This window comes from Pimephales promelas, chromosome 10, assembly GCF_988280905.1.
Source record: "Pimephales promelas chromosome 10, fPimPro1.hap1.1, whole genome shotgun sequence".
In the NCBI taxonomy this organism is placed as follows: Eukaryota; Metazoa; Chordata; class Actinopteri; order Cypriniformes; family Leuciscidae; genus Pimephales; species Pimephales promelas.
Window position 1 is genome coordinate 18,639,407 of NC_142778.1, and position 17,468 is coordinate 18,656,874.

A 17,468-nucleotide genomic window follows, 5' to 3' on the forward strand; every position below is an offset into this window, starting at 1 on the left:
TTATTTCATTTAATTGAAAAAAATAAAAAAAGACAGAAGGTTCCAGAAGGTTCCTAAAAGCTTAAAGAGCAGTAAGATCATTCTTTATTACACAATTTACAGCACGGATCAGTGGGCACTGAACTAAATTAGCATGTTAAATTGTCATCAAGTTAGTTATAAAAGAATACAGAGAGATAAAGAGTTTAATGAATGGTTGAAATAAAAAAGCTACCAGGAGTTCAAACTAAAAAGCAATCCTACTCGAGCAGAACTGTAGGATAACGAGAGGAACGTTCACAAAATGAGTCGTGATTAAAGCTCGAGCAGACACAGAAGAGAGTTTAATCAGCGGGATGTTACTTCATCATCACAGGAACAAGAAATTCTGTTCCCAGCAGAGACTCTCAGATGAACCAGGCTAAAAATAGAAGGTGATGATGAAATTTGTGAGCTTTTTCGGCACGGTTGTGAGGTATGTGTCGATGATGCTGTCAACGCTGAATTAAATCTGAAACGTTTGAAAACCATTTCGACTTTTAAATATAGGAGTAGAGATAAGACCAAAAAAGGGACAGGAAGAGAGAGAGAGAGAGAGAGAGAGAGAGAGAGTTGCCTTGCTAACTAACACAGGTGGTTTCCCTGCCATGAGATAGTATAAACCGAATAAAATTCAGAGATGAATGTGATATTCATGTTCCAAAGTGATTATATGAATGAAAAACATATTTTCCTGTACAAATACATTATTGTTCAAAGGTTTGGGGTTTGTGAGATTTTATAATGTTTATGAAAGAAGTCTCTTCTGCTCACCAAGGCTGCATTTATTTGATCAAAAATACTGTAAAAGCGGTAATATTTTGAAACATTATTACAATTTAAAAAAAACATTTTCTATTTGAATATATTTTAAAATGTAATTTATTCCTGTGATGCAAAGCTGAATTTTCAGCATTATTACTCAGTCCTCAGTGTCACATGATCCTTCATCTTTCTAATATGCCGATTTGCTGCTCAAGAAATATTTCGTATTATCACTAATGTTCAAAACAGTTGTACTGCTTCATATTTCTGTTGAAAAAACGTGAATCTTTCATGAATAGAAAGTAAAAAAAACAATCTTCCTTAACATTATAATTGTCTTTACTGTCACTTTTGATCAATTTAATGCATCCTTGCTGAGTAAAAATATGAACTTCTTTCAAATGGAAAAATAAATAAATAAAACGAACTGACTCAAAAGAATGAACTTGTAATATAGGAGTTCTTGATTTGCCTAGGTGCATGCATGAAACTCACTGTATCGCTGTCGCTGGGCTGGAACTGGAAGTCTTGTGCTTTGTGAAACACGGGGTTCTCCTGCAGGAACAGCTGCTGGTTGAAGTCCTGCATCACCTGGACACGAAAACAAAACATTACAAACATTATGCAAGAGTATTTGATAGGTAAAATCTCCCTTTAAACGGAGAGTTCACCCTCTTTTGTTCTGTGGAACATAAAAGAATTTTAAGTCAATGGGGTTCATCGTGTTCAGACCTGAATGTCCAACAAAATATCTTCTATTGTGTTCCGCAGAAGAAAGAAAGTCGCACAGTTTTGGAACGACATGAGGTTCAGTAATGTATTTTTGTGGTGAACTATCCCTTTAAGAGCATATGAAGGAAAAATCCTGAACTCTCTCTCTCGCACACACACACGTCACAATAGTGGTATGTAAAAATTGGACCCCCTTGGCTAGTGAAATAGTGCTCAGACAGATGTGTTTGTCAGCAGAGTGGAGGAATGATGTGTGTGCGAGGGGATTTCTTCATAGGGGAGCCGATAATGAGGAGCTGGCAGAGCGAATCTATTTCTGGGAATGAAGAGGGAAATTGAGAGAGTGATGAAACTAAGTAAGAGGAGAGCGAGCGTGTGTGACTCACTCGACTGGACTTCTCCAAGAGGAACTGGAAGGTGCTGTGGATGGCTTGAAACGCTTCCAACTCCGTCCGACAAAAGGATATCAGATAATCCTTCACATGGTCGTATACGTTCCCCTCCAGACCCTGAAGAGAGACACACACAGGCAGAGAGAGACAGATCACACACTCTGTGTTAGGACTGAATGAATAACAAATCTCCTCGTTTTTTCAAAAAGGGTCGGAGGAACCAAAGAGAGAAATGAGAATGACAGACAGAATGATAGAAAGTACAACAGAAAGACAAAAAAAAAAAAGACAAAAACAGATACAAAGAATGATAGATACACTGGCAGAGAAAAGGAATGATAGAATTAATGACGGATAATAGGGAATAAGAGCTATGGAAAGAATGACAAAAGAATTAAGAATGATAGAAAGAGAGATAAAGACAGAACAACCGACAGACTTAAATAATAAAATGATGAAATGATAGAAGACAGATGGGTGACACTTTATTTCGATAATCCACTTTAGACATTCTACTAATTATAAGTAACTTTTCAACTACATGTCAAGTTACTAACTGTCATTAAAATATTAGTAGACTGTCAGCTTAATATCTGCTAACACTTTATTTTGTTGGTGCCCCAACAGACAATCAACTGACTATAAGTAAGTTGGCGACTACAAGTACATTTATTCTCCTAACCCAAAGCCTAACCACAACCCAACAGTCTACTGACAGTCTACTATAATATACTAATTCTCTAACGAGAGTTAGTTGACACATAGTTGAAAAGTTACTTATAATTAGTAGAACGTCTAAAGTGACTATCGAAATAAAGTGTAACCAAATAAGGACATGGAATGAACGACCAAAATAGAAAAACAATAGAATGAATTTAGACAAATGAAACCAGATAGAAAGAACAACAAAAAGAGTGACAGAATTAAACAACAGATAGACTAAGTGACAAAAGACAGAGAGATGAAGCTGGTGCATGTGCAGACAAACACATCTGCGTTAAAGACAGATAGAAGGACAGACGTCTCTCTTGTCTCGGCCCCCTTGTGGCCAAAGCTCAGAACAGACGCCTGTTTTCTCTGGACTGAGAGACGCTTGGATCAGAGTAGATTGTTCAAACAGCAGCAGCTGCTGGGAAAGGTTAGTCAGTTCAGATTCCAAGGCCTCAACGTGCAAAAACAAAACTCGAAACCCCTGCTTTCCCCCTCCGTCTCCCTCTTTCTCCCTCACAGTCCATGTTCACAAGGCAGCACTGGGATGGAATGCATTTCGAAAACAGACTTTGATTTGTACGACTGTTTGATGCGGGTGAGCTGGAAATGATACTCCGGGTCCGCTGGGTTACGGCAGGTACCGGGCGCTGTCAGGAAGCACATGGGTGTTGTATGCATGAGAGAGATGGGGAGAGAGAGGCTGTGCTTCCTTCTGATAGGGTCCCGTCCACCTCCGCCCACCATGGCTTAATGTCGAAATGATTCATTTCCTATCCTTTCAAAGGTGCGGGACATCTTAAGCTTCCTGGTTTTGTCATGACTGCGCAATCCTAAAGTCTCCAACAACATTCCCAAATGTGGCTCTATGTGTGAAAAACTATAATTCACGTGGCCCGTGGTTACGAGCACACCAGGACGGACGCACAAACACACACACACAACACAGGAAAAGACATAAAGCAAACACAAGCATCAGCTGAACAAACACTTCTGCTGCATTATAAATGCTTCACTTTGCACCCAATGCCTCCTACGGGGAATAAATGAAGCACTCAACTCAAAACACACACACACACACACACACTCTAAGACTCGATATGAACCTGTGGTGCACATTTAGCACAAACCATGTTGGCTATGAATGGAGGCTATTAAATTCACAAAAAGTTATTTTTATACAATTTTACAGTAAGTCTATAATTTGATGTGTAAAGTCAAGAAAATAAACAACATAACTAAATTAAATCAATAATAATCATTAATCGTTAATTATAAAGTGATGTATTTAATTTTCAAAACGACACAGTAAAGTGTAATTGTTTGGTCTTTGTAAGAATTTCTTAAAGGTGCCATCTACCATAATAAATCAAATCCTACTCCATATTCCATAACAGATGGGGGCAGTATACCTCCAAAAAATGACTTGTGTTCCTACCATCGCGCATGTTATTCAAATCATTTGACATGATAGTAAAAGGTTGGAAGACCGCAGTTTCACGTGGAACATTTGGAGATTTTTAGAGATCAGAGACTCAATGAACTAAACACTAGAGTGAACTAAACTAAACACTATGAATCTCAACACTAAATGATGAAGACCGCCTCATAGATCTCAAAAACAAGCTGGTGCATTTCGACGGTATGGGAAAATAAAAGCTTGGGCAATTATTTGAAGTTTATGGTATTCGTTTTGTTCATATTACACTTTTATTGTTAGTGAATTAATTTGACAGACAGCATTCGCTGATGTTGATCAAGCTAGCGCCGTGAATTCACCGTGAGACACACGCAATTGACACTTTGCAAGCAGGTTAGTTAAGCTCTCAGATTCTGTCAATTATATTACGCAATTCAAAGAATAAATACCGTTTTGGCGCTTGTACATGTTACACTACAGATCCCTAGCGCACGTGAACCGATCGTCTCTACTAGCTGGAAAAAGAACATGAACTCTGTTGAAAGATACAGTATGCTACAACTTACCAAAATGTATTCCTCATGCATAATATCGACCAATCATTTTTTGAACTCTTCCCTGAACTGAAATGTAGTAGTGGGCTGTATTTCCACATGACTGACATCAGGTTCAAGTACACACAAGCCGGCGCGAGCGCGACTCACTCGCGTATTGCAGTTTGACTGGTGCTAACGTTGCCCGTCCGCATACCGCCTCCCATGGCCGGAACTGGTATTACGATACCTGCCGGGCCGGGGCTAGTAATTTAGCATGCTAATTCAGATTAATATCTCGGCAGCACTATAACTTGTCAGTTTTTTAATGACATCTTTGCACTTATTTCTTCCCATTCTTTTGATGCGTGTAGCTCATTTTTCGTATATTGTTACCTCAATTATTACATATGGCACCTTTAAAGGGGGGGTTGACTGCGATTTCACTTTTTTCATTTTAAATAGTGTGTAATGTTGCGGTTGGTGCATGAACAGTATCTGCAAAGTTGCAGTGCTGAAAGTTCAATGTAAGCAGAGATATTGTCTTTTAAAAATCAGGAAGTATAATTGCCTACAAAAACGACTGGATTGGGACTACAGCTGGGTTATGGTACGTCACTAACCCGCACATTTGCATCAACCCCTCCCTCAGAATATGCAGAAAATGGCATGCGTATATTTCTGAGGCACGTCGACTCGTCGAGTGTGTTTACGCAGCGGTCAGGTTTTCTGTGTTTCGGGCTTCCCATGGACGCTATACTTCCTAACCATATGTATACAATTTATTGTTTGATTATCTTCCTGAAAATGACGATTGTAATCTAACTCTCTGCGCATTTTACGGAAGACAGCTTCCAGAATCTCCACGAGTTCAACTCCAGATTCAACAAGAAACATGAAGCAGTTCCGACTTTAAAACAAGAGGCAGCAGTTGTTGGGCCACAATCTGTAAGTAGGCTAAGACTTCATCATTTTAAATGTATTTGCATGTATAATTCCAGACGTAACGTTAGCCTTGTGTTTTATTGTTTTCAAATGCCAGCGCTGGCTTTATAGCCACTACTAGTTAGCATATGCTATTTTGTGTCCACGACAAACTCGTGCAAACATTATGGATCTTAATTTTCTATAAGTACTAATGTTTTAAACGTATTTTTCATGTATATATGCTTTATGACGTTATTTTCGATTTGATCAAGAACGTAAACTAATGCCAACGCTGTTTGAGTATAACATTAGTAGCCAGTCAGTTGGTATTGTTGCCAGTCAGATGCTATTGTGTAAAAGAAACGTGCAAAAAGTAAAAAAAATGTAGCAAATTATCATTCAGAAACGTTTATTAAGAGAGCCGTGTGTGGTGAGGTTCTGTTTGCCTCTCTTCATCGCGGGTTTCTCGGCCTGATTCTGCCTCAAACTGATACTGCAGTTCGACACATATTTACATTCTGGACCGGAGCTCACGTTCCACCCGTAAAGGTAATGGGCGTTAAACCTTCCGGACAACGTGAGCGACAGTTCAGCCAATCACAACACACCGGGCCAAACTAACCAATCTGAGCCCACTGCGTGTTTCTGAAGGAGTGTTTTCATAGAATCAGGAAGTCAACCGCTCGTTCAGGGGACAGAGGAGAGCGCGGCTGACAATAAAGCTGAAGTTTATGAAAAATAAGATTTAAAAAAAAAGAAAAACCACGAATACATGTTATATTGCACCCCATAAATACAATCATGCAAAGAAAAAAAGCAGTCAACCCCCCCTTTAATGTTTTAACATACAGTAAAATCAGTAAAATAATGAAATATTATTACAATTTAAAATAACTTTTTCCTACTGTAATATATTTTAAAATGTAATTTATTCCTGTGATGTCAAAGCTGAAACTTCAGCATCATTACTCCAATCTTCAGTGTCAAAGTTCAAAGAAAGTCTTAGAAAGTTCAAAAGAACAGGGTCATGTATTGACAAATCATATTTTCCTTTGAGCTTTTGACATAAGAGGTCATCATACTTATAAGAATATCCTAAAAGTTTCAGAACTGAAAATTTCCTTGTTAAAAACCAATTTTATTGAAACCAATGTCTGAAAATGACTCGTTTTGGAATGTGCCAATTTATGACGTCATAGAGATTTGAAAAAACTAATCTGAAGAAGATCATCGCATACTTCTACATCTTTACCGCCGTAGCCCCGCCCACTGGCACTTTATAGAGAATATGACTAAAAATAACATTACCTTCCAAAATATCCTAATGCTAAGAATGTGGTTCATTATTTTCAACAATGTAAATGTCTCAGTTAAGAATTATGTTTTTGTATTCGGTACATTTCACTGTGGATTCTTTGGTAAATCAGTCACAATTTCAGCGCAGGCTTTGCAAACAAACTATTATAATATGGACTCAACAGTAATGCGACGATTGGTAACGGTGTTCATTTTAATGCCTGATCTGTGACCAGTGATTTCTGATACGTAATGATTCAAGCACAGTCAGATGTTCGTCTAAAAATGGTTTATTGCGGTTTATTGTCAGTAAATCAAAACAGTGACTAAAACGTCAACTTGGCATCGTTTCTCTAAGTAGGATGAAAATAGTCTTATTTAAACTGTGATTAAATTATAGAAAGCGATCAAAGGAAGCTCCCTTTAGGGCCTGTTCACATATCGCATCTTTTGCACGCTTAAGTTCGTTATTTCAATTGTAGGCTCGCGGTATGCACGCTCTAAATTGGTGCGACGCGCTCGTTTTTTCAAAGCGCGTCCTCGCCGCATCGAGATAAAAACATCTCAACTTTTCAGAATGCTGCAAGCACACCATAAGCGCACAGTAGGTCACGTGACAGGAACCAACCGGAGCGCAACCACCCTAGAGAGTTCAACATGTAATACGTACTGTAGCTATTTCTATGCAAAGATGTCGGCAAATCAAAGCAGTGAGCGTTTACACTGAAATCTCACAGTAGAGTCGGAAAAATGCCTTTTATTTCTAAATTATGGCAATTTTTGATGTACAAATCATAGTAGCATTATAAGTGCAACTTAATAAATAATAATAAAACAATGCAGCACATGACCCCTTTAAAATAGAATATCTTGAAACATTATACTGTCTTTGTCACTTTTGATCAAAAACTCGTACTGACCCCAAACTTTTGAATAGGAGTGTAAACAGTGATTTACATGCTAAGTTCACTTCAAAGGAAATTCTGTCATCACCCTCACGTTGTTTTAAACCCATAGATAGTGCTTGGTCAAGAGATAAAAAAAATAAATAATAATAATATTTGACATAATATGGCACTGTCTATTTTCATTCAAAAGAATCATTCTGTCTAAATGTCTCCCTTTGGGTTCCACTGGTTCGGAAAAGATGAGAAGAGACAACAATGGCAGAATTTTAATTTTTGGGTGTGTCCTTTAAGCTCTCAGCAGGGGTGTTGTTTGTAGATCTGTGCCACATTTTCTTAGAGGTCAGTAAATGTCATCTTTCTACACATACCCAAAGCAGAAGTGTGACACAATGCTGATGGTGTTTGTAGATGACGGCTGGTTCACACACAAAAACAGGAATAAGAGCTAAGAATACACGCAAAAAACACACGCATATCTCCCCTCTTTCCTCACACATTTACAAGTACAAAACAATACAGCGATGACAACACGGTGGGGAAAACCCACAGCCAATCTTGAAAGCAGAATTTCCCTTCTCCCCTTCTCTCTCCCTTCTGATTTTGTGCTGTTAACATTAAACATTCAAGACAAAATCAGGACTAAAAGTGTACTGATATATATATATATATATATATATATATAGTTTTTACTTCGAAAAAAAAATCATGTCTTAAAATAGCTTGAATGTAACATAACGGACACAGAATGAAAGTAATATGATTAGTCTCTTGCTTGACTATGTCATCAAACAGCTAATGATGTGTTACTAAATAATGTTACACAAACCATGTTCCCGATCTCAGAGTCAGCTTCCTTCTAACAATCATCAGAAACGCTTTGAATAACTCAGAACATCAGTACAGAAATCCATGTAGTTCTTCATAAAATCTTAATATACATCATTCACTGGCTTTATTGCTTTATTGTGTGGAGTTTGAATGTTCTCCCCGAGTCCCCGTGTCAGCTCTGGTTTCCCCCACAGTCCAAAGACATGCAGGTTAGGTGGATTGGATAAGCCAAATTGTTGTAGAGTCTGAGCGTGAACGTGTCCCAGTGCTCTCGGTGCTGGGTTGTGACAGGAACCTGTGTAAAACCCGAGGCAAATCATGTGTGTGAAGCGGACCCTGCAAATGAGCGGGTATAATGCTAAGAAATAGAGAGAGGTATTGACTTATGAATCTGGATATGGTACGTCTTAAGGCAAATTAAAAACAACACACAAACAAATAAATAATATTTAAAAATTTATTTTCACCACAGGGGGACTTTAAAGGGTTAGTTCACCCAAAAATGAAAATTAAGTCATTAATTACTCACCCCCATGCTGTACCAACCCCGTAAGACCTTCGTTCGTCTTTGGAACACAAATGAAGATATTTTTGATTAAATTTGAGAGCTGTATAACTACCACATTGGCTCCTAAAGGACTGCCTCTTGACGGCCCAGAAAGTCAATGAAGAAAATGTTTAAATATCCCAAGTGACTACCGTGGCTCAACTATATGTTTATCAAGCGACGCGAATACTTTTTGTGCGAAAAAACAAACAAAAATAACGAGTTTATTCGACTATTTCTTTTCTTCCTTGTAGGCCAGAACGAGACTTCCTTAGATTTCCACGACGCATGCGCGAGAATTGCGATCTGAAGTGGTGTAAGCTGGTGTGAGCAGATCGCAAATCTCGCGCATGCGTCGTGGAAATCTATAAGGAAGTCTCGTTCTGGCCTACAAGGAAGAAAAGAAATAGTCGAATAAACTCGTTATTTTTGTTTGTTTTTTCGCACAAAAAGTATTCGCGTCGCTTGATAAACATATAGTTGAGCCACGGTAGTCACTTGGGATATTTAAACATTTTCTTCATTGACTTTTTGGGCCGTCAAGAGGCAGTCCTTTAGGAGCCAATGTGGTAGTTATACAGCTCTCAAATTTAATCAAAAATATCTTCATTTGTGTTCCGAAGACGAACGAAGGTCTTACGGGGTTGGTACAGCATGAGGGTGAGTAATTAATGACTTAATTTTCATTTTTGGGTGAACTAACCCTTTAAGTGTTTTTGAACGTTTGTATGGCTGTTGGTGCCAGACGGGCTGGTCTGACTGTTTTAAAAAATGATGATCTACTGGGATTTTAATGCAGAACCATCTCTAGGACTTTACAAAAAATATCCAGTGAGTGGCTAGCCTGTGTTTCCCCATGCTGCCTTGCCGCAGCACAACTTTATTCACACTGCTAGGCAGCCTGGACACCATGAACCAAATTTTCGCCTGAGATTGGGAACCAATCACAGAATGGGGAGGGAGCAGCAAGACGATGACGATGTATCTGCGACACTGAAGCAGTTTGTTTATATCTATGAATCCATCTTGGCAGCGGACAAGTTAACTTTTGATACGGGGCGCTCTCTCTCTCTCTGCTCGTTAAGCGTCCTGTCAAGCGCAGCAGTCATTCTATACTACATCACTCACCGATCAAAATAGGCTTTGGCGGGACAAAAACTTGCTTTGACGGCTGCCAAAAAGCGGACAATCTGACGGTTTTAGAAGATTAAGATTAACAACCGAAAACTATAAAACAGACTCGGCCTTTATTTGAGACCGGCTTTTATTTACCCAAACCTGCAGCCACACAAGACCTGTAAAAGACTTGGCGTCTATTTGGGACTCGGCTATTATTTGAAGTTTTACGCTAAATCTCTGACCCATCGTCTTCTTCCTCGTCTAATTTTCTGTCACTCTACAGTACATACGTCATCTGGTATCATTTACCCGATTGGCTATGTGCTACGTACAGGCGCATTTGATAGACAGTCGTAGCGCCCAAAAATATGGCTGTAAACCACACCTCAAGTACGAGAAAATGAACATGTGGTTTCCAGACCACGTCTCATTCTCAATGCGTTAGCCAGGCTAGTGAGCGGCAGTTTTTTGATGACAGACAGAGGTGAGAGACGAATGGCTGAGACTGGTTTGAGCTGATAAAAACACTTTCTGCAGATGAGCATCTCTGAACGCACAACATGTCCACCCTTGAAGCAGATGGACTACAGCAACAGTTCAACACTCCTGTGACACTCCTGTCGGATAAGAACAGGAAAATGAGGCTACAATTCGCACGGGCTCACCAAAATTGCACTATATAAGACTGGAAAACCATTGCCTGGTCCAATGAGTATCAATTTCTGCTGAACCATTTAGATGAGTGCGTCATAATTTGGAATAAACAACACAAAATCAAGGATCCACCCAGCCTTGCATCAACGGTTCAGGCTGCTGGTTGTGTAATGGTGAGGGGGGAAATTTTTTTGGCACACTTTGGGTCAATTACGCATCATTTAAACACCACAGCATACCTGAGTATTGTTGCTGAACATATCCATCCCTTTATGACCATAGTGTTCTCATCTTCTGGTTGCTACTTCCAGCAGATGACACAACAGCTCAAATCATCTCAAACTGGCTTCTTAAACATGACAATGAGTTGACTATACTCAAATGGCCTCCACAGTCACCAAATCTCAATCCAATACAGCACCTTTATGATCGCATCATGAATCTGCAGCAACTGTGTGATGCTATCATGTCAATATGGACCAAAATCTCAGAGTAATTTCCAACACATTGTTGAATCTGTGCCACAAAGAATTAAGGCAACCCGGTTCTAGCAAGGTGTACCAAAAAGTGGCTGGTGAGCGTGTGTGTGTGTGTCAAGACTCAGCACAAACAAAAAGGAATGTTTCAGTCTTCTCAATTTTATTAAATGAATGACCTTGTAAATCTAGTTAATATGCGCAAGGACACCAAAAATAGATTATGTATCTGTAAAGCACAGAAATCGTGCCAGCAACACATAAAAACAGTATTCAGTATTCTGACCTCAAAAAGGACTAATTTCAACAACAAATTTCTCTTGAATGCAGGCCCCATAGACTTTAATTGGAAGTGCATTACTCTAATTGTGATTTCTCCTTTTTAAATAAATAAACCCTAAGGAACAAGTCAACATTATTTTCTGTGCTAACTGACATGCCACAAATACTGTTCATAGAGCTTAAAAAAAGCACAATGCAGAAAAAAAATAGAAGATGGGAAAACAGAAGACTAGGATTCCTTAAATCTGACCTGAAAGCAATGGAATATACATTAAATAATATGTCTGGAAATATGAGAGATGAGACTACTCTCGTTAACAATCAAGATATAGATATAGAGCAACAAAATGTTAACCATAACCAAGGTTACGTCTCAGCCAATGGGAAATGAAGAGCCGGTCTTTCGGCAGCCGGGTGGGCCTGAAGCACTGACTCTCCATCTATCAATAATTTAAGCCAGATTCTCTCAGATTGCATTCATATCGCTCAGGGTCAAACATGAAGCGGGTGGAACACAGATGATGTCCTCCGGTAAGAACAGGAGGAGACTATCAGTTTGATTCTGAACACAGTGACAGGACAAAGCTTATAGAGATGTACAGTACGAGTGGAAATATGCAGAGTAAACGCTTGTCTGGTCAGGTCACAAGCAGAAATGAGAGAGAATGTTTTAAACAATAAAGATAAATCAATCTGGTATAAAACTTCTGAGGCAACATATGCAAACTCTATGCAATATATGCAAAATATTGCTTTGGATAAAAGTACAAGTAGGTGGAATAAATTAATAATTGTTAATAAAAAATAATAAAAGGTGCAATTCTAAGAGGGTCCTCCTCACACCATAGGTGATGAGGCCCTAAAAATAAAGTTAATCAATACAAATGTACATTGTAAAGGTAACATCCCCTTAAGCACATATTTCCCAAAAAATATCCCAGAATAAACCTGTTGACTAATGGTTCTTTGGATAAAAGCATCTGTTAAATTAATAAATGCAAAATGCAACTGTAAATAGTCAACAGTTAAGCTAATAAAACATACTAATTGATAAAATAATATATAATATTTAGAATAAATGTGTCTTATATTGGTGTTGCTGCAAATAAAATGTGAATTTTATAAGAGTGACTTTTATTATGGTGACATTTTCCTTTGATTAGTTGTTCTGAGTTGAACTACAGAACACAACAAACAATGATACTGAAAAACATTCCAGTTACAATTAATTTGGTCTCGAACTTCTCTTTAAAACTTTTAATGTAAAACTCCTAATTTATAATGTAACAAGCATATACTCTGATGCCAGATTTAGAAATGTTTGCCCAGAGGTTGATGTGTATCTTTGGGGATGTGGCGGTCATCTTGGCTAGCACATTCTCCAAGATATCTGTTCCCAATGGTCTAAGATTAAAAAGGATGTTGCAGAGAGTTTGCTTCACTAAATAAGGCCATGACTGGAGCTGCTGTCATTCTGTGGACATGAAGCACAGATTTATACTGGCACATACATCCACTGACCGGATCGCACAAGATCAGGAGCGGACACTTGTAATATTTCAAGCCCTGAATAATTGGATAAAAATATTTTTGCATACAGGCTCAGACCGTGCATGAGGTTTGATAAGGTCAACGTGAAATCAAAATGTCCTAATTTACAGTCCTAATACATGTTCCTGAGTACAGTGCACAATATTCCAAAAGGGAGAAAAAACAATCATCTTCATGTCTTTCATCAAAAATTAATAACCTCCATTTCCTTTTCAGCTGATGTCACTAAGGGGTCAAGGTCTGGCTGGTTGGCATCGCCTTGTTAACACCTGCTTGTAAAAGTCTTAACAACACCATCTGTCTACATTGATGTAGTGGTGTACATAAATCCTAAATATTTTATATTTTTATTAAAATGTCTTATTAAAATGTTATTAAAATTTAGACCAAAATAATATAATATAAAGGTCTGATTTATTTGTTAATATAATTAATGTGACTAGAAGATGTAACTGTTCCTGCTTCAAAAATGCAATATATAACTTCAACAAATTTCAAACGGGATTTCTTTTGTTATAAAAAAACAAACAAACAAACATGTCACCAAAATTAATATAAATGCCACCAAAATTCAAGATATGATTGCAAACAAGTACTTATATGGTCTGGTCTTGGTCTCAATTTAGGTGGTCTTGACTACAACACTAACACATTGACTACAACATAACCAGCTATTAATATATCGATGATTCTCTCTTGTTTTTGCATGTGTTCATAATTTCTTTGTATGACAGCCTGGCCAAAAATTACGTCCGCACAATTTGCCATGTTTCATTTCATTATAACAAATAAAACAATTGAAGACTCCAAGAAAAACTAAGTAATGTGTATACAAAATCGTGAAAACATTTTTAATTTTCATATTTAAATAAAGGGTGAATATATATATTCGACATCTGTTGTCTTTGACATTGCAGCTCAGGATAGTTGTGACTGGACTATACAGTTTTAATTTGGAAATAAAATGGGTTGCAAATGCGATTTCATGTTGACTTTTAAGTTATAATAAAATAAAAAAGTACCATTCTTGTTCTCTAAGCTGTGCTAAAGTGCCATGAGCGTAGAGGCGCTGTGCTGTGACCCTGAGAGCATGAAGCAGAACGGAACACATACCAGACGTGCTTCGATGCTCTAGCCAACTTCTGTCTATTACACACACAACCAGATAATGCTGGACCAAAAACACCAAACATTCAATTGCGTAATCACACATTACATGCATTTAACATCTGCACAAGAGAGAAACAACAATACTGTCTCCAGTCAGTGAGTGTGTTTACATGCAAAACACAAGGCTGATAACTAGCACATATTGGCTTATTATAAATACCTGAGGAGATATTATAAAACATAAACAGACGGAGTACGCCACCAGAATGGTGGTAATATAGTTTTTACAACTTTTAAAAAATGTGGATGTAAGTACGCAAAAATACTTAGTGACCAGATGCCTCTTGTGCAGTTATAAATTAGCAATACTGGGCAAGAAAGTGAGCTTTTTCCTGTGAGGAAATCTACACAGGAAGTGCATAGTTTGATCTGCACATAGATTACATCACTGTCTGGCCCACTGTACAAGTTTCATGCCGACAGACATGACTCCTGTAAAACCTTCAAAACAAGTGCAATAATCCACCAACAACACTGAAATCATGAAAATCAAAACTCCAATTTTTAGTCAAATTAAGTTACGCACTGTTGACCCGATAATGCACAACCACATGTTCATACATAGAAAAGTAGTCCCAGCTCTAAAGAATGATTTTATCCAGGCAAATTTCCTTTCTGTGCTTTAATAAACAGTTACTTAAATAAAATAAAATATAAACATTAGATGAAAAACTTACATTTTAAAAAAAATTAAATAAACTTAAGTTCAAGTATTAAAATTGCTACATCGGAGAAAACAGCTAAAATGGAAAAAAATAACAACTAATAAATATGCCAAAATAAAATAAAATAAAATTAGAACAGAAAAAAAAAGCACAACTTTGCTGTGCTCACCTTGATGCAGTTGACCAGGTCGGTCTGGTAGTAGCGGTCGTGGTGTGCGTTAGCTGCCGCCAGTGTGAGAAGATATTCGTTCCTCGCATGGGTCGCTTTGGAGTTACAATCGCTCCTCTTTGCTTTCAACTGAAACACACACGCAAGGTTCAAAACTTCAAGAAGTGCAAGACTCTGCAACATCCATTTAAAGAGAGAGTTCATCCAGAAATGACAATCATTTACATTCTCATTACAGTTCTCAACGGGTCGGGTCGGCCCGACAAACCCGACGGGACCCGCGGGTTCAGGTCGAAAAAATAAGCAAATGACTCAGGTCGGGTCGGACCTTGGGCTTAATCTTTTACGCCCAGTAAAAAAATCAAACAAATTATTAATCGTCGCTGCTGTTCACAGTAAAGAAAGTCTGTATCACGTGTGGTTGGCCGAGAGGAGAACACGCCTCAGTCCATCCACTGTGGACATTGATCTTCCTCCATGATGCCTATCATAAGCATTTGATTATGTTTGTAGGCTAGGCCTATTTTGTTTCAAAACTCGTAGCCCGCCCGCTGGTTGGATGTTTGAGTTCTTTTTATTTATTATTGTGTGAAGATTTTTATTTAAACAGGCATGGCGTTAGCTACTTTCCTTTGAACATAGTTGTCAACACTGCACTTGCGCGCATTTCAGACGTGATACTAGACGATGGAAAAAGCAAAGAAAACGTGGTCGGAAGACTAGGAAAAGAGAATCTGACCGCGTGAGAAACCTGACAAGAGTCCCACTCGGTCGGGTTTTTCACTCGCAACAATGATGGTAACCTGGCGATCTTGTTGATGGACTAGTAAGTCAATCAAAAGTTTGTGTGCATTTTATTTTGTGATTTCACCGGAACGAATAGACGGCGCAACGACAATAGATTGTAGAGCGCGTCCGAGTCGGGCCGCGGGCTGGGTTCGGGCAGATAATTCATGTTGATGTGTTCGGGTTACATCGGGTCCGGGCTTTAAAAGCCACGGTCCGGGTCGGGTCGGGTAATAATTTTCCGGCCCGTTGAGAACACTAATTCTCATGTCACTCCAATACTATAATTTGACCTGAATCACTATCAGTTAAAAACAAATTTTTGATTTTTTTCCACTTACAGATTTATGACTTTAAAGTAAACAAAGTGCATGAGTTGTATGGACTACTTTTATAGTGGATTTTTGTTCTTTTTGGAAAGTGTACACCAATGAGCCAAAATATTATGACCACCTGCCTACTATCTCTGCCACCAAACAGCACCGACATGGGCTCTACAAGACCCTCTGAAGGTGTGCTGAGGTTTCTGGCATCAAGACATTAGCAGCAGATCATTCAAGTCCTGTAAGTTGCAAGGTGGAGCCACCATGGATCAGAATAGGTCCAGCACATCCCACAGATGCTCAAACCGATTGATATATGGGGAAATTGTAGGCCAGGGCAACACCTTGATCTCTCAATTATGTTCCTAAAACCATTCGTAAACAATGTGTGGAGTGTGGCAGTGCGCATTATTCTGAGTGTGCCATTGTCATCAATGAGTGTACCTGGTTTGCTTTAATGTTTAGGTAGGTGGCACTGGCAAGTGTCAAATTGAATCTCTGGGACTGTCATATCATATGGATGTCAAAGGAAAACATTGCACAGAGCATGATCTCACACCCTCTGCCAGCTGTCCTAGTCCCACAGTGCATCCAGGTGCCATCACTTCCCCATAAACGACGCAGATTTACATGGCTGTCCACATGATGCAAGGAACGGGACTCATTGGACCGAACGACCTTCTTCCAGATGTTTGTGTTCCCATTTTAGGTTATTTCAATGGTAAACAAGGGTCATCATGGGCACCCTGACCAGCCAGCGTCTACGCAGCAATGCGTGATGCAGTTACACATTTCTCCCATGACCATCAATAAAAATTTCTGTGACTTTCGCCACAATATACCATCAGTTTGGACCAGAGGGGATAGCCGCCTTCATTGGTCTTGTGCATCAATGAGCTTTGGACGCCCAAACCCTTCACCATTTTGTGGTTTGTCGCTCCTCTGGACCATTATCCGTAGGTTCCCACTTCCCAGCCAACCCTGCTAACTAGGAGCAACCCATAAGCCTTGCGATTTCAGAGATACCCTGACCTTGTCATTTGGCCATAACAATTCGAATTTGACCCTTGCCAAAGTCTTTTTGGTGCATCCAACACACTGACTACAAAAAAACTGATTGTTCACTAATAATGTTTTGGCACATCAGTGTAAAATCACCCTCTACTACTTATTGTATGGAAAAGCTCAGAATCCAGTAA

The 17,468-nt window shown here is 38.7% G+C and overlaps 1 protein-coding gene across 2 annotated transcripts in view; it reads right to left on the reverse strand.

Moving 5' to 3' along the window:
- The window catches only part of fchsd2 (FCH and double SH3 domains 2), a 116,036-nt gene that overhangs the window by 24,405 nt on the left and 74,163 nt on the right, over positions 1 to 17,468 (reverse strand). For both annotated transcript variants that reach the window (XM_039663697.2, XM_089135448.1), the window contains exons 8-10: positions 15,161 to 15,289; positions 1,902 to 2,024; positions 1,279 to 1,374 (exon numbers count right to left, since the gene is read on the reverse strand). In XM_039663697.2, the coding sequence (XP_039519631.2) occupies positions 1,279 to 1,374; positions 1,902 to 2,024; positions 15,161 to 15,289 (348 nt within the window). The remainder of the gene's footprint in view (positions 1 to 1,278; positions 1,375 to 1,901; positions 2,025 to 15,160; positions 15,290 to 17,468) is intronic.